At 37.5% G+C, this 23,489-nt stretch overlaps 1 protein-coding gene across 4 annotated transcripts in view; it reads right to left on the bottom strand.

Moving 5' to 3' along the window:
- GART (phosphoribosylglycinamide formyltransferase, phosphoribosylglycinamide synthetase, phosphoribosylaminoimidazole synthetase) overlaps window positions 1-23,489 on the bottom strand; it is a 40,823-nt gene that overhangs the window by 5,543 nt on the left and 11,791 nt on the right. For all 4 annotated transcript variants that reach the window (XM_014938239.1, XM_014938240.1, XM_014938238.1 and 1 more), the window contains 18 exons: window positions 22,527-22,622; window positions 21,603-21,777; window positions 20,532-20,643; window positions 18,640-18,708; window positions 16,343-16,468; window positions 15,375-15,462; window positions 14,904-14,989; window positions 14,130-14,298; window positions 13,329-13,560; window positions 10,383-10,477; window positions 9,116-9,225; window positions 8,360-8,558; window positions 5,088-5,336; window positions 4,569-4,721; window positions 3,193-3,396; window positions 2,743-2,874; window positions 1,995-2,125; window positions 324-465 (listed from right to left, as the gene is read on the bottom strand). In XM_014938239.1, the coding sequence (XP_014793725.1) occupies window positions 324-465; window positions 1,995-2,125; window positions 2,743-2,874; window positions 3,193-3,396; window positions 4,569-4,721; window positions 5,088-5,336; window positions 8,360-8,558; window positions 9,116-9,225; window positions 10,383-10,477; window positions 13,329-13,560; window positions 14,130-14,298; window positions 14,904-14,989; window positions 15,375-15,462; window positions 16,343-16,468; window positions 18,640-18,708; window positions 20,532-20,643; window positions 21,603-21,777; window positions 22,527-22,622 (2,568 nt within the window). The remainder of the gene's footprint in view (window positions 1-323; window positions 466-1,994; window positions 2,126-2,742; window positions 2,875-3,192; window positions 3,397-4,568; window positions 4,722-5,087; window positions 5,337-8,359; window positions 8,559-9,115; window positions 9,226-10,382; window positions 10,478-13,328; window positions 13,561-14,129; window positions 14,299-14,903; window positions 14,990-15,374; window positions 15,463-16,342; window positions 16,469-18,639; window positions 18,709-20,531; window positions 20,644-21,602; window positions 21,778-22,526; window positions 22,623-23,489) is intronic.

Raw genomic sequence — 23,489 nt, 5'->3', positions numbered from 1 at the left:
ACAATTTGCCCTGCACCTCATGTCTGCAGGGGTCTAAAGTTTTCACAGCTTTATTTTAAAGTACGTTCTAATAAATCAAAGACCACAAGGTCTGCATTTGCCCTTGGCTTCCTTAAACCTTGGGGGAAATGATAGATGGAAGGGGGAAAACATTGCTTTCTCTTTCTTATTTTTTTCCTTATAAGACGGGAAGAGTCTAGTTCCCTGCAAACCCAGAATTAATGTGGTTCTTTTTCTGTATTTTTCCCATTTTCTTTTTCCTGAGGATGAGCTATAAAATGAATTATTTGTTTCAAATGCATACACGACTACGCTGTGCTTACCTTCCCATTTTTTGACAAAAGGACCTGATAGTATTCGCATAAATCCAGCCAGACAGATGAGTTCAACTGAGAATTCTTCAAGGACTTTGTCAACTGCACTGTCAAATTCAGTGCGACTTTCATACAATTTGTGGTCAATAACCTGTGATAATCCAAAAGACAAAGGAATATGGACATGGTCTTAATATAATCTGAACGCCTTAAGAGCACAATGAAATGATACCCTGGAGTAACAAACAAAAACCAATTAAATCCCCACGTGTGGCTCAGGCTGGGTGCACATACACAGCAAGAAGAGCAGTTCTTAAAGGCATGGAGCTAACAGACAAACACGCAGTCTTTATTCCTGTTCACACAGAGCAATCATCAGAATAAATGAGAATTTTATTTGATAAGGCCCACAGTTCTAGGTGCCAGAATTTATCAACCTACAAATGCAGGTCATTAAGATAACCTAAAGTCTTAGAATGATTTCACTCAATTTAAAGCCTCTGGTAGCTTTAAGGAGCTCAGCCTTGATGGAAATTGTGAACCTTGAAGGAAAGGCTTATCACAAGCTGATATAACAGCCCCTACTGCAAAAGGTCCATATAACTGAGTTCAGTATTTTCCGTCCAAGGCACATCCCCTGATTTAAGCAGGAAGAAGGCAGTGCTACATAACTTAAAACATCCACAGCCTTTTAAATAAAAACACCTGTTGATCCATACCGGATTTACCGTGGTGGTGCATTTAAATATCACAAAGTGGTTTTGAAAAACCAGAACTGGATGGCCAAGAAAGTGTCAGAGGGCACTGGCAATAAAGCCCAGCTCAGCACTGGGCTGAACTCTGCCATGAACTATCAGGTAATAACCAGTGTGGCACATACTCCTCAGCCCCTCTATGTCACCACCTCTCCCATCTTAACCCCTGAGTCCATCAGCTCTCTAAGACTGTATGTTTCCCCTCATTATGAGTTTGTCCCTCCCCTGCATACCAGGGATATATTCCCTTGTGGTCTTTGCCTACTCCCAAGTAAGAGACAGCGTTGCTGACAATCAGATCCTGCTAATATTCAAGTTACCAACAAAGCTTGCACTGGGCCCAAAGCTCCCCTCTTGCCTGTAGTTACCAGCGAAAAGTGGCTTTAAAATGCTCCTCAGTCAGAACAGTAACATTTCACATCTGTAATGCAAAGGGCTGCACAAAAGGCAAAGCAATGCAGCCCTGGATCCAGTGACACTAAGGGAAACACAGTTTGCTTTCAATGAATCCTGGAGAGCTTGAAGCAATGCCCAGAGAGCCAGTGGAAGGTCCCACTGAGCTTGACCTCTCTGTTTCATTCAAATGAACTACCATGTCTGTTGAGCATGCAATTTTAAATAAATTTTTAAATAAATGGCAAAGTTCAAACTGTAACTGTGAAAGTTTTGCACTGGTTTTATATAGTGACCATTCCCAAAACCATAAGGATTGCTAGCAGCATCTCTGAGAAGGAGCAAAGCAAGTGTTTTGCTTCCCATGTCAGTAGTTTGCCCAAGGGCACAAGTTCATGACAAACCAAAAAATAAAGGCTAAGGCATCCTATCAAATGGTGTCTTACCCTAGTAAAACTCATCATCTCACAGTATCTTCCTGCTGTGGCCAGAGCTAATGATGGCTAATTTTAAAAAGATAAGGAATACTTACCCTTGTAGGAATACCAGCTTTTTCAGCTTTCCTTAACCCCTCCACACCAGCTTTGTTAGAAACAACAAGAACTATTTGTGCGAAACTGGAGGGCTTTTTTGTGCTGTTTATCAGGGCTTCCAGGTTTGTGCCTATGAGTGAAAAAACAATTCATGAGTATCAAGTTCTTCCTGGAGAACAAATTTATTTAACAGCTAGAAGAGGTTTTAAATAAGTGGCAATGTGGGTGAGATCCAATGCAAAAAACATTGATGTTAGCAGTAATCCCTTTTTAATTGATCTTACTGGGAACTGAATTTGACAGCTGGGGGAAACAGGGCTATTACTAGAAATTAAATTTGTAAATTGTAATTTATGGAATTGGAATGATGGTCTACTTCGTAGCAAGTGAGAATATTGGAAACCTTGGGAGTGCCTATATGGCAAGAAGACATTCTGATCTATTTGTGAAATAATCCTGCTGTCCCTATAGTGCAAAGCAGTAGTTGCTCGAATCTGGAGAGGTGCAGAAATCTGTAGATAAAATGAACACGGACGCAATTTATAGTCAGTTTGCAGCAGAGGTTGAAGGTGATTCTGTTTGTGACTGAAATTAACCCAAGGGCAAAATCTATTCTGCCTGTTACTGAAAGCCTGTTAGCAGCCTATCTCCCTGGAGACTTGCAAGGACTTAAGAGATTTTAAATCTGAGCTGAAGTTCCTTTTTTAGTAGTCTGTTTTACACTGTAGTAAAGAATATAATTCTCACCTGTTCCAGAGATAAGGACAGCAACCTTCACTTTGTCTGTCTGGATTTTGCCTTGGATATGGCTGCGCACAGACAGCGACCTATTAGCTTGCAAGGCTCGAAGCAGATTAAGGACTTGAACATTGGCAGAGCCTGAATGCATACAAGGGAAAAAAAAAATAGCCAACCAACCAACACGTAAATAAAGGGAGAAACAGAGAGAGAGAAAAAAGATTAGTGGCACTGCTTTACTTCTCATTATTTATTTATAGTTCTGGTGACATCTGACATTGCTAAGCACATGTTCTGTGAACTAAGACTGAAGTCGTGAGGACTGTCATTTTAATACCCTGTGCAAAAAAGCTATGGAGGTGCCAATTAAGAGATTTTCAGCTAACCTCCATGGAGACTTACCAGTTAAGGAATTTAGATCTGCAATTTTTTTTAAAAGGAAAAGAAAAATTTAATAACCTTTTTGTAGGGAGACAACTTTTCCGATCAGCCAAGCTGTCTCGTGTTTCTGAATGTCCTTGAGGACCTGCTGAGCCATCTCCTTTTGAACTACCAAGACTGCACCGATCCCACAATTAAATGTCCGAGTCATTTCCTCCTCAGAGAGGTTCCCTTCTTTATGGAGCCAGCAAAAGATTTCAGGAATCTTCCAGGTAAGAGCATCTGAAGAGAATTGAGAATACAGATGAACAGTGGAAGTCACTACCAATGGACAAATACTAAAATTATTAGAGCATTAAGAGGCAAGATCTGGATGGAAAGCACAGACTAAGTCCCACAGAAGCATTAGCTTGAGTGAAATTGGCTTCCATGCATAGAAAGAGGATGTTTTTTCCTTCCTTACTGAACAAGGCTTGGGAGTAGAAAGAAGTGTCACTCTGGGAGGAAATTAATCATACTGCTCCACTGCAATCCGTTAATCAGTAATTCAACACAGGCTCTGAAGCACTCTTTGGAAAATCCTCTTTTTGAAGGTTCTGGTTCTCAGGAAACTCTTGTACCTGAACAATAGCCTTAAAAACTGCCCCAGAAGTCTCACACTGTCCCAAATTCCAACAAGGTAAGGATGATTTACAGCAACACGAGAAATGCTATGGGACAAGCCACTGTAAAGGAACTTCAAAGACATTAAGTTTCTTTCTCATCATGTTATACTTAAAATGTTATCATCTCCATTTATATACATCAGCATGCAGTGTGGACCACTGTTTAGATGACAAGTGGAAGAATGATTTACACGCAGTTCTGTAGTGCAAAACTCAGTATTAGTTCCCTTATTTTATCCTACAAACCAATGAACACTGCATAATCTATAGTAAGTAATTTACCTTTCCACACTATGCTTTCTCTGTAAGTGACATACACTTTCTAGCATACCTGATGACATTGTGGTGAGGATTAATTAAGTCATGCTGAATATCTTGAGATGTAGTTGAGCTGATAACCATATCTGAATGCCAATCAAAACTTCATAAGTGTCATTTAATTAGCAATAATTTTGCATGTTATTGCAAATGGTGACAGCTCACTTTAGGTTGTTTTTGAAGTTGTTCTGGTTTTGCAAGTGTGGATAGAGTTTCCAAACAAATCCAATCGAAAACACCATCAGGGAAGTGAATTCAATGGGCAGCAGTCATAAGACTACAGAGTGTTTTGACTGGCTCTGTTTCAGGCACAAGGGAAAATTCAGCAACAATGAAGAAAAAGTAAACTTATCTCTAGACAAGCAAGTCCAGCTGTTACAGTGCAAGGCAGCTGACAAGGCCCCATGTATGCAGCTTCCCTCAATCCCTATGAACATGTGAACGTTTCTACAGCCTTTCTTTTTATCTCACCTAAAACGACACCAAAGGACTCTGGGAGAACTCTGGGGATGTTTTCCAGCAAGCCCCCTCCAGTGATGTGGGCATAGGCTTTCACATGGCCTGAGCGAAGGACAGGCAACAGAGTCTTACTGTAGAGCTTTGTTGGCGTTAATAAGAGATCTCCTGCAGATGAAAGAGGATGAAAGAAGACCAGTTACAGCACAGAAATAAATGTTAATCAATACAGAATTGAGGAAATCTCAAAATACTAATTTGCTGGATACCAACGAGCATTGTACTACAGAGAAAAACACAATGTTCTACCTTTTTTTTTTAGCATTCCATGAATTATTTATCCCCCTCCCTTAATTTCTTTCCTGCATATGTGATTCACAGGAAAAAAGAAGATGAGAACATGTCAAAGAACAGAATATTTTTTTAGTGCCTTAGAAAAGTTACAAAGGCAAAGGCACAGGCAAAACAATTGTGTGGTGTTTGCCTGTTCAGAAGTCCAAGTTACAATGGGAGAAACTGCATGACAGATGGTACCTAATGTCTGATCACCGGAGGCACCAACCGGGGAAGAGAAATCGAACGATGACTTCTCAACAATCTTCCTCACAAGGCTGTACCCATTGCTGTGAACCCCAGAAGAAGCGACTCCAATAACCACGTCTCCATCTGCAATTCTCTCCAGCTGGGGCAGCATCTGCCCTCGCTCTACTGCACCAACAGCAAAGCCAGCCAGGTCATACTCTCCAGGTGGGTACATGCCTGGCATTTCAGCAGTTTCTCCTCCTATAGGAAACAAAAAAAAAAAGAGAAAGAGCATGTTGGAAAACCACTGGGACCAGTAGACATGCAATTTTTCAAAGTTTTAAACTCATAAGGCATTAACAGACTAGGCTTTTTAATTAGATAAACGAACATTAAAAAGAATTAGAAACATGTTTGTCAGATGCCCTTCAATTGAACAAGCAACAAAAAAAATTGGGAAAGAGCATTTCCTCCCTCATTCTGACAACTATTATCAACTTGTGCATTCACATTTTAAAATCATATAAAGCATATATTTAGTGCTTCGCATTTCCAAATTTCTGCCAGGTTTAATATTCTCCATGAAAAATTTACAAGATACAAGAGATACAAGAAATTAATACATGGACATCACAGGAACAACATTGCTATTAGGCTCACTTGCCTTCATAAAGATTTTGTATATTGCACTATCCTGCCTGCCACTGATGCCCACAACCTGGCCATCATTATCATGCCAACTCTGAACATCTAAGATTTATAGACTGTTTTAGGAGAACACCTCTAAGAGGGCCTTTCCTACCCATCCGTGCAGATGAACTGTTGTCTAGGCTATTGTCTTAAATCCTGATCATCAGAATATCCTCTCGTTTTAGCCTGAAAACCAGGTTTTGCCTGGCTGACCTCATTCAGAGTGCAGTCTGAAAAGGTAATTTTCCCAGCTTGCACAGAAATGCACAGCACTGCTCAGACAGCGTTCTCTCTCTCTATACATACCTTTCTGGCTGCCCTACTGACCTTCAGGTATAAGCTGACGGTCTTCACTGTTGAAGACTGTGTTCTGCCTGCCACAGTCTCATTCAGTCTAGAGAGGGGAACTCCCTGTGTTTGGTACATGAAATGAGCATTTACTGCTCACTCCAAAGTTTTCCAATAGGCATCTTCAATACAAAAGTATTCTGTTTCCAGAAAATGTCCCTGAAGGGGCTCCAAATTTACCTGAGTCAAGGTGGAAACTGCTCTTGTACTTAGTGCTTGACATAGTAGATTCTCTGGAAGCTTTTCTGGGTTTCAACATTACATTACTATACTTTAAAATCAAAGATAATTTGCTTAGATACATCTACTTAAATCTGTATTTAATAATGTTTGTTGAAAACCAAGCACGTAGATAAGCCCTTCAGTACCTCGCGGTGTGATGAGCTCAAGGCGGTTGAGCTGAATATTCAGGTATTGCAGAAATGCAAGGTAGGAGTTTAGCAACATGCTTCAAATGGGACTTTTATGAGGTGATACTATGCCAAGACAGATCTACATGATATATGCAGGCACACTGAAATGAATGTGTGAAGCTGGAGCCCAAACTGAAATTTATTTCGATGATCCAGGCTACAGAAAAGCATTTCCTCCTTAGGTTCAACGTTATTGCGTCATCTCTGTCCCTCCTTTTCTGAGAGTGCCAGAAATTTGGAGAACAAATCATGGGTGTTTTATTTACAAGTTCAGACTTATTTTTATATTGGCACAAAAAGATATTTGCTAACCTATTTACAATTTGGAGAAATTGTTCTCTGGTAATTAATTTACAACATCCAAAGCCCTTTTGTAGTTTTAAAGTCTTCCAACTGGAAATAAAGTCTTGGCATTTCAGTAAGAAATTTCATAGCAAGATTTCTCATAACATGTACTTATGCTGAAGTATGAATGGTTTGATTATATTTCATAAACTGAGAGAACACCTTAAGACAAATAACAAGATGACTAACAGTTCATGCAGAAAAAATTAAATCAGAACATAAATAGCCTCTTGTTCAAAGCTCATAAATTACCTTGAAACGACACACTCCCCCTTAGAAAAGACTTCTGAAACTAACTTTCTTTAAGAATTGGAAAAAGGACAGAATTACTGTATTACCAATTATAAAGTGGTACCTAAAAGTAAGACACTTGAGCTGTCACTTTTAGTCTCAAATTAAAGGTCTTTTTGGAAAAATCATGGTAATTATCCACATCTGTTTTTATTAAAAAAGGAAGGGAAAATAAGAACTATGTGAGGAAACTGAACTTTCTGGGTTTCATTGCTTTAAAATTTAACCCCGTGTTGTACTCCTTTTATAAACTAATGACTTATATGAAAGAATGTATTTTTCACTAACCTAGAAATATTTTTATTGAGTTGAACGGTGTTAAAGCTGTCTTTTTTAAGATTCAAGAAGTGAAATATCATATAATTTTCATGGATAAATAGACTACTGTATACCAGAATACATACATAATTTGTTAGTAAGATGTACTGTGTACTTGTATTATAAGGCTGAAAAGGAAAATTTTAAAATTTAAGTCTTAATATATTGGAATATGCTCATCTTGGTGAAATAAATCTCCAGCAAGTCTTCAGTAGAGAAATAATTTTGCTATTAGTTTGGTAATTAATGAAACCTGGTTTCTTTTATGTTTCTGTCTTGTGGTAACTTCTGTGTCTTAAGTAGAGAGCTCCAGCTGAAGCTTTTGTTGCAGGCATAAGGACATTCTGTGGCCTTCTAGTTTTATGAAGCTTGTGGGAACACAATAGCTGTGCGATCTCTGCCTTTCCTGTCAAATTTGGTTAAAATCACCCAAGAGATTGAAAGGATAATATGTATGCAAACAGGGACATGTACATGCACAGTAACACATATAAATCTTTTTTTTCTAGAGGAAAACTTGAGGATTTCCTTTAGGGTAGAAGATAAAAATAAACAAACCTATTTATGTTTTAAAATATACTTGAAAAATACAAGGAATTCAAATACATGAACTGCTAGTTTCTAGGTAGCTGTTATAGTTAAAAAGTTAAATGAAAAGATATGAATATTTATATGCAACTTCCTGAGCTAATGGAAGCATTTGTAGAGTACCGTCTCCTGTCAGTAGGTAGAGGTTATGTCCTCTGAAAGCAAAGATGCTTTGGTATTTTTTCCACACCTCTAAGATTCTTCAGGAGAGTAGGAAAACAAACTCATTAAAAGCTATTATAAAGATATTGTGTAAGATTTTTCGTATCCTTCAAAGAAGAGGGTTCATACCCAGAAGAGCACATCCTGCTTTCTTGCAAGCTTCAGCTATTCCCGCAATGACGCTCTGAGCCACGTCCACGTCAAGTTTGCCACAGGCAAAATAGTCCAGGAAGAAGAGGGGCTCCGCTCCTTGAGCCAGGATGTCATTGACACACATGGCAACCAGGTCCTGACCGATGGTGTCGTGTCTCTGGCACACTTGTGCGATCTGCAAAACACAGGGAGAGAACCCCTTTGGTGAGCTCGGAGAAACAGAAACACACCTGGAGAGTCTGTCATGGAAGGGGATCGAAGTCACGCGGCTCCTCCAGATGCTTTCTGTGGAGCAGCTTCATTTATTTACCATCTCCGGGAGCCCCTCTGAACATTTTTGTTTTAGGGATCGTTACTTTCTTAATGGGCAAGTACAAAAGGCACTTCATGGAAGGGAACTGAGCTGGAAAGGGTTTCATTGCAGCTTGCATAAACACAAGAGCAACTGTATAATTTAACGTTTTTCCCCATGAGTAATCTTTTTGAGGGTGGGGATTCTACCTTGGTGAAATGGAGTCCCTGATTACATACTTAATATTAATTATTTTACGCATCATTTCAAGTATAGCTAAAATTAAACGTACATTTAATCCTTTTGCCTGATGATCAATTTAATTTTTCATTCCCTTCTTAGAGATAAAACCAAGTATTTTTAAAAGACAATATATATTTTCTGTTAAAACATTTTCCCTTCTGTGCTATTTTCCTTCCTTTCATGGATTTTCATGTTACCTTGAGTTTTGTGCCAACACCATCAGTTCCAGATACCAAGATAGGATCTTTGTAACCAGCTGCTTTCAAATCAAAGAGGCCAGCAAAGCCACCAAGTTCTGCATTGCAGCCTGCCAGTCAGAAAACAGGAAAAAATTGTAAACACTTGCTTTCGTGGGTTTCTTCAGGATCTCCAACAAAAATTCCCTCTGATATCTGTCAACATGACTTTGCTTTGTCACCAGAAAACTTTCCTCTGTCATTTAGAGCCTGTTCATAGAGGCACGGGAGCTCCTAATCCCTTTAAGTTTGCTTTGTCTTATTTCTTTGCTATTACTTAAGGCTAAAAATCCCAAAGTTTGTGATTGAACATTCAGTAATTACCACGACGGATATATTTCCCCCTTGCACTTAGTATTTTTTCTGAAAAACAGAAAAGGAATTGTAACGGATAAGAGCTCACAGTTTTCTGGGAAAAGATGATAACTAGGCATTTTCCAACTGAAAGTTCCTATATCTCCTTGTTAACACTGCTACTTAGAGTATATTAAGACTCCTTGCTCCTAAGATTGGTTATGATACCTAAGTAGTAATCTTGAAACTAAAATGGGTTAAATCCTAAGAGTGGAAAAAACATGAGTAGAAAATACAATGAATGCTAAGAAGTGACTAGTTGTATTTGTGTGTGCATACAGTTTTCTCTCTGTGTATATCTGACATTGTCTGAAGGTTCTCAGTTAATCTGAAGTTAAAAGGTTATTATATACGACTGATATTTTAAAGCTATCAAATGAATTACACAGACTTGCAAGATATGTCTGAGATCATGTCAAAAAGAGGAGAAATTTATTCTGTTTTAACCAAGCAAAAGATTTGTCTTCTATATCTACCTCAAGTAATGGATAGTATCTCTGAGGAATCTTGTACACCATTCTAAACAGTTATGTACAAAAATTGTATAGTTCACTGGGCAAGAAATAATAATCCATGTAATCAAAAATAGCTCTAAATGGTAGGATTTTTGCTTGCATTTATCCTTTTAGAGTGCTAAACTTTATTCTCTAACATTTATGACTTTCAGGAGGTATAGTTTGGAGTCATTTTGGGAAGAAAATCTATAAATTTAGGGAAATAGGTTCTGAAGAAATAACAGGCTTACCACAAATATTTCTTGTTGTGTAACAACGCAGAACACATAAATATGAGCTTTTGTATCAAGATCAAGATCAGATGATAAGCTTCATTGCCATGACCTGACTGAAACAGGAATAGAAGGTACAAGGCTTACCTGACCTTGATGTGGCTGCAGCAAGGGGTTTAATTTTCTGAACCAAAGTATTCCCTGCTGCAATGTCTACCCCGCTGTTTTTGTAAGTCAGGCCTCTGAAAGAATGTTAAAAAATATATTACACAATTGATTATTAAATGCAGAAACATCTATTTAAAAGAGATATTTACTTCTTTACATCATTGCATCACAAAGGGATTAACCATTCAGAATCCTATTCTGCTGTCAAGTACCACTATTTTCCTGCTTGTACAGTAACTTTGCTCATATAAAATGATATCTAAGTATTGAAGCACTCATTTCAGGCAGGTTCAATGGCTCAAAGGTTAATCTTTTTGCTGTTCAGAACCTGACCTCACACATACACCTGAAGGTAGAGAGTTTTATACCAAAAAACCAAAACTTCATGGATTTGCACCACAGCGTGTCTGCTATAAGCCACATTCAAAGAGCTCCAGATATCTTGAAGACAGCATCAGAGCATCAGCATCATACTCTATCCAGTCAAATACCAAGATAAAACCCAACCAAACAAAAAACCACAACCCAACAACAAGGTAAAATAGGTGGAATAATGGACCTGATTTTGCAAGGTTTGAATCCCTGACCCAGATACTGAGGCATCAGCAGTATAGTTCCTGCGCTCAAAACAAAATGTATACAAAAATGCACTGCTAAATCAGAATACTTCAGCACTGTGCAGGATCAAGCTCAAGATAGCTTTTCAAAAGAGAAGTATCACATAAATCAACAGTCCTCTATGACACTTCGAGAGTTTTACTCTCAAAGAGCTTTAAGCTACTTCGAGTAGCTTAAAGGTTGGCTCTCCTTATTACCCAGAATGATACTGCCACAAAACCAGCCACACCTCTTTTTTCCTTAAATAAACTGTCTATTGAAGTGTATATCATAAAGTTAATTTAAAAAGACCTGAGCTCCTAAGGCCCATTGTAGCAATCTAGAAAGAAACGTCCGTAAGGTCTGGATGTTTTCTGAGATACAGCCACACAACAGAGGAAGCACACTTACTACAAACTGGTGTATGCAACTTGTCTGTTCATACAACTGACTGGGGACATTAAGTACCACCCCATATTTACAGAGAGACCTTCTAATTTTGGAGATAGTGAGTTTAATGACTTTTAATTACTATTTGTACCAAACATATTTCACTCCAGTTAAGCAATTGCTATTTCTACACTGTCAGTGGCATGAACCAGGCTACTTGGTGCATCCCTATTTTAGGCTTATATCTATTTTAGCTCTCTTATTGATGCAATTCAGTAATAGTTTAAATTCTAAGAGTGAAATTCACTGCTGATTGATTAACAACAAGGACAAATGCAACAAAACAACTGGCCAAAGAGTGGCGCTACCAGGAAAATACAAAGACGTGCCCTCACATTATATCACGGCTCAAAAATTTGCAAAAGGAAAATAATTATAAGAAGCAGCTGTTCAGACTCAAGGAAATATTAGCTGCAATAACAAGAGACCAGAATCAGGCCCTTTCAGTCTGAACATGCTGAATATTCATCATACTTTCACCTTATTTTTAAAAGCATCATATCTTTGATTCTTTAAAATAAGAGTCTTGTTCTGCAATATTTTTTGTTAAATAAATATTCTGGGTATTTTCACAACGTGAAATGCATAGGACTTAATCCTGCAAAGCTGCCAAGAGGAGGTACGTCCCCAGCTTTACAGAGCCAACCATCACCCTTCCTGAACTGTGAGCAACACAGACTCCAAAGTGAAGCGTGCCCAACTGTCTCTTCTTCCAATTTTAGGATATCTGAGCAAAAGTTGGTGCAGACTCATGGACACTGAAACAGGTGCTGACTGCAAAGAGTTCCCAGGAGTCTCCTTCATAAGCTAGGGATCCCCCCAGCCTCCAGGCACTCCAGTCAAGAAACTTGCTGGCTATGGCCCACAAACTCAGTGACTTAGATAACTATTCAATAAAGTACCTTTCTCTTGCCTCACACAATGACTTGATATTTTTTTTTTTCTAATACAACACAAATACCAATTACACATTTTCACATACGTTTCTCAAAAGATGAACAGTACTTGAGAGAGAAAGAAGACTAGATACCAACACCCTTGGTCATTTAGTAAGTTTATTGATCATAATTTTACAATATACTAATTGGTATACACTGTCAGCAAAAGGAAACTTGCTAATATGCTAATATGCTTCATAGACTATAAAATAACCTATTATAAAAAGTTATGTTTTCAGTCAATTGGAGAATAGGCAGACAGATAGGCCTCATATTAGGTAAAAATGAGTCTAAAACCTGGTAGGTGCTCTCAGTAACATTAGAGAGACAGCAGGACACACTGCTTTAAAAAAAAACCCACACCCACATGATCTCACAACTGTTAAAACGGATACTGTGAAAACAAAAAGAATAATATTAAAAAGGAGCGATAAATTCTACCCACAATGTTAGCCAGCTATTCCGTTAAAATGCATATCCCAACAAGGCAGGTTGGTTTCAAGACCATTTTAACCATTTCTAAAGACTCTAAAATGAACCAATAAAATAGCTCAAGCTTTGTTTGTAAATACATTTCATTCTATTAATATTAGACCTATGGACAACATAAATCTATAGTAAAAGCTACGGTTTAGAGCCCAAGAACCAGGAGTTCACTTTCCCTAAAACAGACGTAACAAAGACAGCAACAGCACAAGTCACTCCTATGTGCTTGTCACTGTAGTTTAACTCAGACTTGGGAGAATAAGAACGTGGATAAGAGCCATCAAAAAGCCTGTTCCTTCCTTGGCTGGTCTTGCTTATATTGCTCACAAGTATGGTAGTTAAAACTTGTTTAGAGTTATGCTTAACATCAACATCAGTTTATGAATGTAAACTAGTAGCATCTTAAGTCCCTTTTACACCAGTTATTTCCATTTCAAGTATTTCAAATATCTACCTGGATTGTCTCAGGAAAGCTATAGCCCGATAACCAATGTCCTTTCTATAAATGGCACCCTTGAAATGTATGGCTGCTACTCCCTTGTTAGCTTCTTGCAGTGCTGTCATTAGATCCTCTTTAATAGCAGTTACTGTAAGGACTCTTCCTCCACTAGTCACCACTTTGCTGTCCTTCAGGGCCGTGCCTGCATGGAACACCTCCAATCCTAGCTCCTTAGCCTTAAGAAGTCCTGTGATTGCCATTTAAGAAAACAAAAGCAGAAAAAGAATCAACTGATTAGAACATTCTCTATTAAATTACAAATGAATAGATATTTAGCATTTATTGACTGTGTCTGGAAACCACAACCAAATTCTGTTTGATCGTTCTTGGAAATGGGAATAAATATGTAAAAACTACATTTTGAGGAGAGACGAGCGTCTACTTGTACATTCAGAGACATAGTATTTAGCTGAAACGTAATTCCAGCTGGATTTTGTACTTCACTGCCATAAAGATCACAAAACTCATCAGCATCAACATTATGTAAGAATCAGTGATCAGCCCAAGACTACTTTACTGTAACACATATTAAAGAAATGCTACGGAACTTAACAATATGGTGTGGAAATTTGAAAATGCTACATAGGTATCAGCTTTGATGTGTGAAAATTCAGTTGTCTCTTGCTGACCCTTAACCACAAGGTCTAAAGCTTCTTGGATCGGGGTTACACTGATTCACCTTCATCTGGCAAAAGAGAGAGCTGAGAAAGGGCAAGAGGGGAATCAAGATTCTGCAGTTTCTCCTGCTGGATTTACCTGTTATTTCCAAACCCTTGGGATATGTTCCTGGGTACCCTTCGCTGGCCATGACCACCGTCACAGCTGCACTGTCTTCAAACCAAACCGGCATGGAACTAGACAACTTTTTATTGATAACTGCTTGCATGACTTCATACAGATCACTTTTCAACAGTGGAAGAATTACCTACAAAAATAAATATTTATAAATTAAAGAAAACAACATACATTGTTACATTTTCTTCACTGAGCTTTTAAAAATACTAATGCAACTGTAAAAATAACATAAAGCATTTACATATACTGTATTCTCACACATATATACATATTGTTCATAATCTATGTAGCTTTAAAAATACTCCTCCTTGAAGATAATTTCTATGGGTAAAGGAACGGCTACATATGGAGGCGAAAAGGCAGAAGCTCAAGAACCCTATTTTGATCCGAAGAATGGACCTGAAGGATTTTGTTCCACTTGTCAACAGGGAGTGGGTAAAAGAAGTATTCACTTCTTTATTAAAGTAAAAACAAATCCAACTCCATTCCAGAAACATAGGAAAATGCTGAGTTTCACTCCTGCTTACCCTTGTAAAGCCCATATTTGAGTATAACCTGCTGAAATCTTCTCTGGAATGGAACAATTTAATATCAGACCTTCTGTCTTGAACAAACAAACATTTTAAATCTTAGTGCCAATTATTCACTCGAAAGTTAGTTGAGAATAATGGTAGATGGTAACAGACTTTTCTTCTCTCATAATGACTAAGTGTATGTACCTACAAAATAACTCACCTGACATTCTGGGTCACCGAATCTGCAGTTAAATTCTAGAACTTTAGGTCCATCTTTGGTAAGCATTAATCCAGCATAAAGCACGCCTGGAATAAAAAAGTGTATAAAAAGATATCTAAGCAACACTCATTTGTTTTGAATCTATTTAACACATAATAGTGTTAAAAAGGATGCCATCTGTATTAATTTAAAGGTAGGATGTTAACACTTTAGAAACGTTAAAAATATACCTGGCAGAAATAGTTGTGGTTACAATTTTGCATCTTATTTTCAATTCCTTACTTGGCGATTATCCACCATTAATGAAAAGACATCCACTGCTTTCAATGGACTCTAAATCAAGCCACTGATACCAAAACCAGTTTCCAAATAGATCAAAGTTATCTTCCTTAGAGTTAAGCCTATAAAGAGGATGAAGTAATAAAACCTGTCTTTTTCCTTATGCTTAAAATCCCAAACTTCTGTACATACCAAAATAGGGGACACCTTCTTTCCTCATGCCATCAACAGTTTTCTGAAGGACAGTATCTCTTATCTTCTGCAGTAAATCTTTAGAAATCTAATAAAACAAGATTAGAAAACAGCGCTTGTAAAAAGGGAGTGCCTGATTTTTCCTACTGTGATGGCGAGCATTTTTAAGAGCCAAGCAGATCATCTGGATGGTCTCTTGCTCACTCCAAAACATTTTATACAACAGAAAGCTAGTATTTTTTTCTCTCTCCTCAGACAACATACCACAGCATTAAAACAACCGTCTGCATTTCTTCAGACACTTTTCCATGCTTAGATCTACATGTGCAAGCAATCCCGCTGGCTTCACTGGAACAAACCATTTGTACAGACATACTGGCATTTAGACAAGGCCTCCCAAAGAAAAGTCATGGTTGGAAAGTACAGTGATGGATGATAAAATTTTATTCAATAAACAAGACTGATAGCTTTCTATACGAACAGAACCTGTAATTTTTTTGAACTTCTAAAAGAAAAAATCTCTGGCCATGACACAGGTGAATAGAAAGCAAAGGAAGACCTTTTGCAAATAGCTCCTTGCCAAACAGAAACCAAACTACCTTGAAATACAGCAAGTGAACTGAATTCATCATTAGCTTAGTTTGGCACAAGACGAAAATGTGTTTTTAAGCACGATCAGTATTTTGTAACACCTGAAAACCAAATCAAAATACAAGGTTGCAGAAACGACACTTCCACCTTTACAATTAAAAGTAATTCAGTAGAAACATCCTCTTCTTTAGAGAAACAAATTTACGTTATGGACTTTACTTGACTATGTCTGTTTTAGGCAACTCTTTTCATCCACAAGAGCCCACTCTTTTCACTCTCTTGTTCATCATGATGGAACTACAAATTCACACATGGTTTCAATACTAGAGGTGTAGTACAGCTTTAGGGAAAGATCCCTTTTGTCAACATATTTTTACCTGAGGTGCTGGGGAATAAGCTCCCATCCCTCCAGTGTTAGGGCCTTCATCTCCATCCATTAATCGCTTGTGGTCCTGGGCTGGAGGCATGGGAGCAATTGTGACGCCATCAGTGAAACATAAGCACTAGAAAACAAGGAGAATAATTAAAACCCCAGTGTATGATTGAAATTAAAGCACAAAAAGTGCAAATATATTTGATTTTCAGTTTTGCAAATTGATATTTAAGAGTATAAATTCTGTTTCCCTGATAAAACAAGCTACAGTGTTCTAAACATTTCCCTCTTCCCTCAGGAAGCAGTGCCTCAGTTTTTACAACCCTTCTACAGAAATTAACTTTCATATAACATATAAAATTTATAACATAACATCTGTAGTTGTACTGAAAAGAAATTATAAAAAGGTTAAAAAAAGTAATTAAATACTCCACAATGGAAGCTACTTCTTCCCTCTCCCTTCTTCCTCTCTGCCCCGGAAGGAAGGCATTACATTCCTTTCAAGATTTCCTTTTCCTTGTTGATAAAACTATTTGCTTTTGAATTATTTAAATATTACTTATATAGCAGATGCTTTTATCCTCAGTATCTTCATAATAACAAGCCTGCTGACATCTTCTGTAACTGGATGATGACGTTCACTGTCTGGACTACTGCTAGCAGTACTCAAAAACATTTTATAATGCTAATTAAAAAACAAGCAAGGATTCCCTGACAAAAAAAACAAAATGCCAAATTAAAAACTGCAGTCATTTGCAGAAGGTTAAATATTTTGACAGGCAAGGCAAGCAAGTTTGCTTCGTTGTTGTCAGTCACCATAGAAAAAAAACCTTTCAACTGAATGTTTTTATAATTGTGTTATATTACACTAAGTCCAATGGTATTCTAAGGACTAATTAAGAGCACTACATATTTTCCACCAGAGAATGAACATCTAGATAACCCCTTAGATACTAAAAAGGTCAAGACAACCAGGAAAGAGTAAGGATGATCAATATCCGCATGCCTAATTGCTTCGTATCAGGCAGGAAACCAGACTATGCAACGATTGGCAACAGTTGGAGATGATCGCTTACTTTAAAAATACCACCACCTCCAAGATGAAAGTTCACAACATGCAGCACAAATCAATTCCAGCTCCAGTACTCAGGAACCTGAGCTGATAGTTGGCTGTTCTACTTTGTGTGATGCAAGTGTCAAGTTCCCCTGCCATCTCAAAACCTAGGCTCTAATTCCCCTTGTCTCTTTCATGCTCTGTTAATTACATCAGATATAGTTGGGTTTTTTTTTTTAAATGAAGGAGCCAAATCAGCTTAAAATGAAGGAAACGTACTCTCTACATCTGCAGAGTAAATCAATGCTGTCAAATCATTCAACAGCCTTTGGTTCTGGACCCTTCATCCCTGGACACACTTCTACATTGCAGTCTCTCTGGCAACGAAACTGGTTAATGAGGATCTTTCCTCCACCTCTCTTGATCTGACTCCTCCTTTGCTCCAAAGGAGTTTACTGCTCCCTCATGATACAGTTCAACATACTCCCTTCATCAGCAAAGTTGATTAAAGGAAGTCTCCATCCTCCCTTCCTCTCAACCACTTCTTGCCTTGCTCTGCGCTTCACCATCCTGTTACTTGTACTGATTCAAATGGCACTGGGCCATTTGTAAACATGAACACACAGAAAACATGCAAGGTGGTGGTGGTGATTTCTTTGAAAAAAAGGCTGGAGCTTCACAAACAGGTTAACTAGGCAAACCTCCTCTCAACCACTTCTTGCCTTGCTCTGCGCTTCACCATCCTGTTACTTGTACTGATTCAAATGGCACTGGGCCATTTGTAAACATGAACACACAGAAAACATGCAAGGTGGTGGTGGTGATTTCTTTGAAAAAAAGGCTGGAGCTTCACAAACAGGTTAACTAGGCAAACCGCAGTGAAAACATAGCAATATGGAAGAGAAGGGACATCTTATACTGTCTTTGCTGTCAGAGAAATCATAACACAGAACTGCACGCTCAATGACACTCAAAATTTTTAAGGTTAGATATTTTTTTTTCCCATGTGATAACAATTGACTCCTGTTTGAGTTATTTTTATTTAATTTGAATTATTTTAACAGGCTGCAGGGTCTTGTTCTTAACCCAGCTGTCTTTAATTAATAAGATTTTATTTATGTACAGATAACTGCGTTTAATTTAAATCAATAAAACCTTACATGTCCCTTCTGTAGGTACTTACATAGTGTTTCCTAAATAGTTTAGAATGGGAATAAACAAAGTGTTACAGTGAAATGCACACTTACAGAAACTTCTTCTCCTTCAAGAAGTTCTTCAACAACAACAGTTTCCCCAGCTGTACCAAAAGTCTTATCCTGCAGTAAAAACAAAATCTCTTTAGTTCTGTTTCATTTTTAAATATTCAAAATGCAACAAGAAAAAAATATTTTTAATACAGCAATAAAAACACAACACAGTTCTGAGACTATTAATCCATTCTCCATCCTGGGTATGTCAGCAGTGGTAAAATCTTTGCTCCTGTTTTCCATTTATTCTTAAATAAATGCAGATTTTGTGCTTCAATATTTTTAAATTGTTGATGATATTTATGACTTACTGAGAGATTCCTTATGCTCTACTTTCTGAAGCTTGCACCCATGATACCAAGAGTAACAGCAATGACTGTCAAGTCTATAATCTGAACTTTTACTTTATAAGAAAGTCTAATTCTGTAGAATATATTGGAAAGGGGCAATATTTCCATATTCCAGTGCAATGTTTGAACACTTATTGCATATTTAGTCAATTAAGGCCAACCAACCCACAATGACAGGATAATTTTGTGGGTCTGTAAGATTCTCTAACGTACATTTCTTTTGTTCAAGACATTTGGCTTGTATGTATTTGTCCAATAACCATACACACACACTAAAATATGAGTGCAGACCCTATATTCTGACTCTTGAAATATGAGGGTGTCAGACAACGTTTCCTATGAATGAGCATAACTCCACTGAACTGCAAGATGCAATGCTTACAGCTGAAAATCTGACCTATATGTCTTATTTTCCAGCAATATGTTCATAACTGTTCAGATGAAATTGCTTCATTTTGCTTCTCTTCAGATTTTGATGGTCCTAATACATTTGGTGAATATCTTACCTAAAAATATACTTAACTTGAAATAATTCCACTGGAATTTTACTACACACTTAAGTGCTGTGTGACTGGAGTCCTAAAGCTGATGTTGCTTGGCAAGATCCATCTCAAACATAGTGTTAATATTACAGAACTGTAGTATCTGTTTGATTGCAGCAGTCTCAAATGGTAAAAAAAAGAAAATCCATATAGAAATAAGTCTGGATTTTCATTAAGAATGATTTTATTTCAGTCTACAGGAGCTATGCCTATAAAGAGCACCCTGCCTCAAGCAACCAATATGACAGCCCTTCATAGCTGTCCAAATAAAGGTTAGAAGATTTGACATCTTTTAGCAAAGTTTCTAACATACAGAAATAAAGAATATCTTTGAGACTCTGAGGTGGTTAACTTATTTCGTGTGTGAAGTTCTCCAGTTAGTGCATGACATGTCTACTGACCTGCATGATTTCAGTATTGCAAGATGCAATGCTTACAGCTGAAAATCTGTCCTATGTGTGTCCTATTTTCCAGCAATATGTTTATAACTGTTCAGATGAAATTGCTTCATTTAGCTTCTCTTCAGATTTTGATGGTCCTAATATATTTGGTGAATATCTTACCTAAAAATATACTTAACTTGAAATAATTCCACTGGAATTTTACTACACACTTCAGTGCTGTGTGACTGGAGTCCTAAAGCTGATGTTGCTTGGCAATATCCACCTCAAACACAGTGTTAATATTACAGAACTGTAGTATCTGTTTGATTGCAGCAGTCTCAAATGGTAAAAAAAAGAAAATCCATATGGAAATAAGTCTGGATTTTCATTAAGAATGATTTTATTTTAGCCTACAGGAGCTATGCCTATGAAGAGCACCCTGCCTCAAGCAACAAATATGACAGCCCTTCATAGCTGTCCAAATAAAAGTTAGAAGATTTGACATCTTTTAGCAAAGTTCCTAACATACAGAAATAAAGAATATTTTTGAGACTCTGAGGTGGTTAACTTATTTTGTGTGTGAACTTCTCCAGTTAGTGCATGACATTTCTACTCACCTGCATGATTTCAGTAACAGCTTTGCAGGCTTCTTCCTTGTTTGAAGCCACGATTACTCCTTTGCCAGCAGCCAGGCCACTAGCTTTTACAACTAAAGCGGGGAAGTTTGCACTTCAAAGATAAAGAAGAGAGATTCAACAGTAAACGCTCTGTATTGCGGATACATTTTGTAGGCATTCTCAACATTTCAGTAGTTGAAACATCAAAATACCAGTTTTCATAGCAATTGTTTTACCTTTACTGAATAACACACAATAAAAAACAGGCTTCTCTTGTTATGCTATGCCTGTAAAGGATTTCTTCTTATTGTTTTTTCCCCACCACTGAATTTTAATAGTTCTGAAAGGTTGCTTTAACTAAAGCGGGGAAGTTTGCACTTCAAAGATAAAGAAGAGAGATTCAACAGTAAACGCTCTGTATTGCAGATACATTTTGTAGGCATTCTGAACATTTCAATAGTTGAAACATCAAAATACTTACCAGTTTTTGTAGCAATTGTTTTACCTTTACTGAATAACACACAATAAAAAACAGGCTTCTCTTGTTATGCTATGCCTGTAAAGGATTTCTACTTCTTGTTTTTTCCCCACCACTGAATTTTATTAGTTCTGAAAGGTTGCTTTCCTTTTAATAATTTACTGTTGTATCATTTTTGGGTCACCTGGATTGTACTCTGATGAGTAGATCACCATTTGCTGAGTAAGTGTCCAATGCAGAATTTATATTCATGAAGAAAAGGTACAAAGAATGCAGAACATATGACTATCAGACCACAAGCTGGGTTTCCACAGTAGGCAATTTGAAAAAAATAAAAACTTGTCCTATATTCTCCTGAAAACTGAACACTGAACTTTATTTGCATTTAAAAGCAGTAAATTAAAACCATTTCATTATCAGATATATTGCAGTGTGATAGTGTCATGTTAGATCATCCTTCAAAACCTTTACAGATGTTCTATCACAGCCCAAAGTACTGATGAATTAGTAAACATCTGATTGTTTGTTTTGGATGCGTAGCACACTGTCCATTGCTGTAAAAAAATATATTTCTAAAATGACAATAATTTTACCTGTTAATAAAGTTACATGCTGCTTTAGGATCAGTAAAAGATTTCCATCTTGCAGTTGGGATCTCATGACGATCCAAAAAAGCTTTGGTAAAGCTCTTACTGGACTCCAGCTGAGCTGCCTTTGCTGTTGGACCAAAACACTTTACTCCAGCTGCTGTCAAGTCATCAACAATTCCTAAAAATGGCAAGACAAAAAAAAATTTATAAATCACCAGCTGATTTATAGGAGTCATGTAGTCCACGTCTACAGATGCACTGATTTGTTGGAACAAGTATGTCAGGAATGATAAGCCATTTATATCTATCCAGTGTCTACTTTACTTCACCAGATGGGCCTTAGGTGTATTTTTCACTATAATCAGAAGCAGGTAACCCTGCGATATTTAAGGCTAAGAAGGTCTGCTGCATTTGGCAAGAGATGACAATCCCTCCTTGTTTTATTATAGCTTTTAGCTAAAAAGTTGAGATTAGTCTTTTTTGAAGATGACACTTGTTGATCACATAAAAGGTTAAACCAGAAAAATTATCAAAGTGTTCATAAATGTGGTTTGGTTTTTTTTTTTTGTGAGTTTCAAATTATTATTATTTTAAAAAATGAAAACTCCATAGGAAAATCAAAACTCTAGTTAAGGTTCCTATATGGAAACACTTTGATAGCTCGCTTACTAATCCCAAGCACTTAAAAAGAAACTGAACATTTAAGGATATTTTAATTGTTATATCGCTCACACAATAACCTTCAGAAATTCATTTTCACCACAGCATAAGCCTGAATCTCAAGGAAACTTCCATGGAGGATCTGTTTCCATTCCTATTGAAGACACTCAGGTACTGTTGAGTGAGTGGTGCACTGCAGATGGGGACTAAAATTTACTTTTCTTCCAAAATTATGAAAGCTCTGATTTTTAGCTTGCGTTCTCTTACCAGCAGCAAGAGGAACCTCTGGACCAACCACAACCAGCTTGATCTCCTGATCTCTGCAGAACTGGGCGAGCGCAGCATGATTGCTGACTGAAATAGCTGTTGAAGATATAAAAGGGCAGTGAGACTGCATTCAACACGATTGCATAGCACTTATTTATCACATAACGCTGAAGCAGCATTTTCACCAGCCTCACATTCTTGAATGGCAGGTCACTGTGGATCTGGAAGAGCGAGGCATACACTAATACACAGATTTACACACAGGGCTTGGACCAAAACACACCACCAAACCCCTCAAGCGAAGGCTGTAGTTTGATGTGCATTGTCAACCCACCTTGCTCTCAAAGGTGAGAAAGTAAGTTTGGGGTTCCCCTACACTGTCATGCAGTAAACTGTTCTCATCTCTAGGAATGTTGCATTTGCCAGCACAAGAAGCATTGCACAAACAAACAAACAAACAAACAAGCAAAACCCACAACATATATTTTTCAGCCAGTATCTTCCCAGAATAGGGACCCCCACGAAGCTTTACACATGTTCATGCCAGCATGGTCTGGGGGACAGGAACAAGTGGCTGGTGGTGGGACTGCAACCTGTTTTCTTTTCTTTTTTTCTTTCTTTCTGTAGTGCCAGCTAAAAATTGCCAAACTAAACTGTGACCCCACTGAAACAAAGGGGAATCTGAACACTTTTTCATACGTTAGGCTGAACTTAATAAGGGCAGGTGCTTTAATTATGGATAAAGATATTTGGTCTTAGGTTTGTAGGACCGTTATCTTCCCATAAACAAACATTTAATATGACGATACTTGGAATGCCAAAAACTGTGTAAACAAAAGAAAGAACTTGCATGAAAGACAATAATGTCAAGTCTCATGATAAAAGATTTACGCAAAGGCAATGCAATTCCACTGCTTTTATCAAGAATAAATAAAACCAAGGTCTACTGAGGACGGGAACATG

This window comes from Calidris pugnax, unplaced genomic scaffold (assembly GCF_001431845.1).
Source record: "Calidris pugnax isolate Ruff unplaced genomic scaffold, ASM143184v1 scaffold25, whole genome shotgun sequence".
In the NCBI taxonomy this organism is placed as follows: domain Eukaryota; kingdom Metazoa; phylum Chordata; class Aves; order Charadriiformes; family Scolopacidae; genus Calidris; species Calidris pugnax.
Note: the sequence above shows the minus strand (reverse complement) of the source record. Positions and strands in the feature narration are given on the sequence as shown.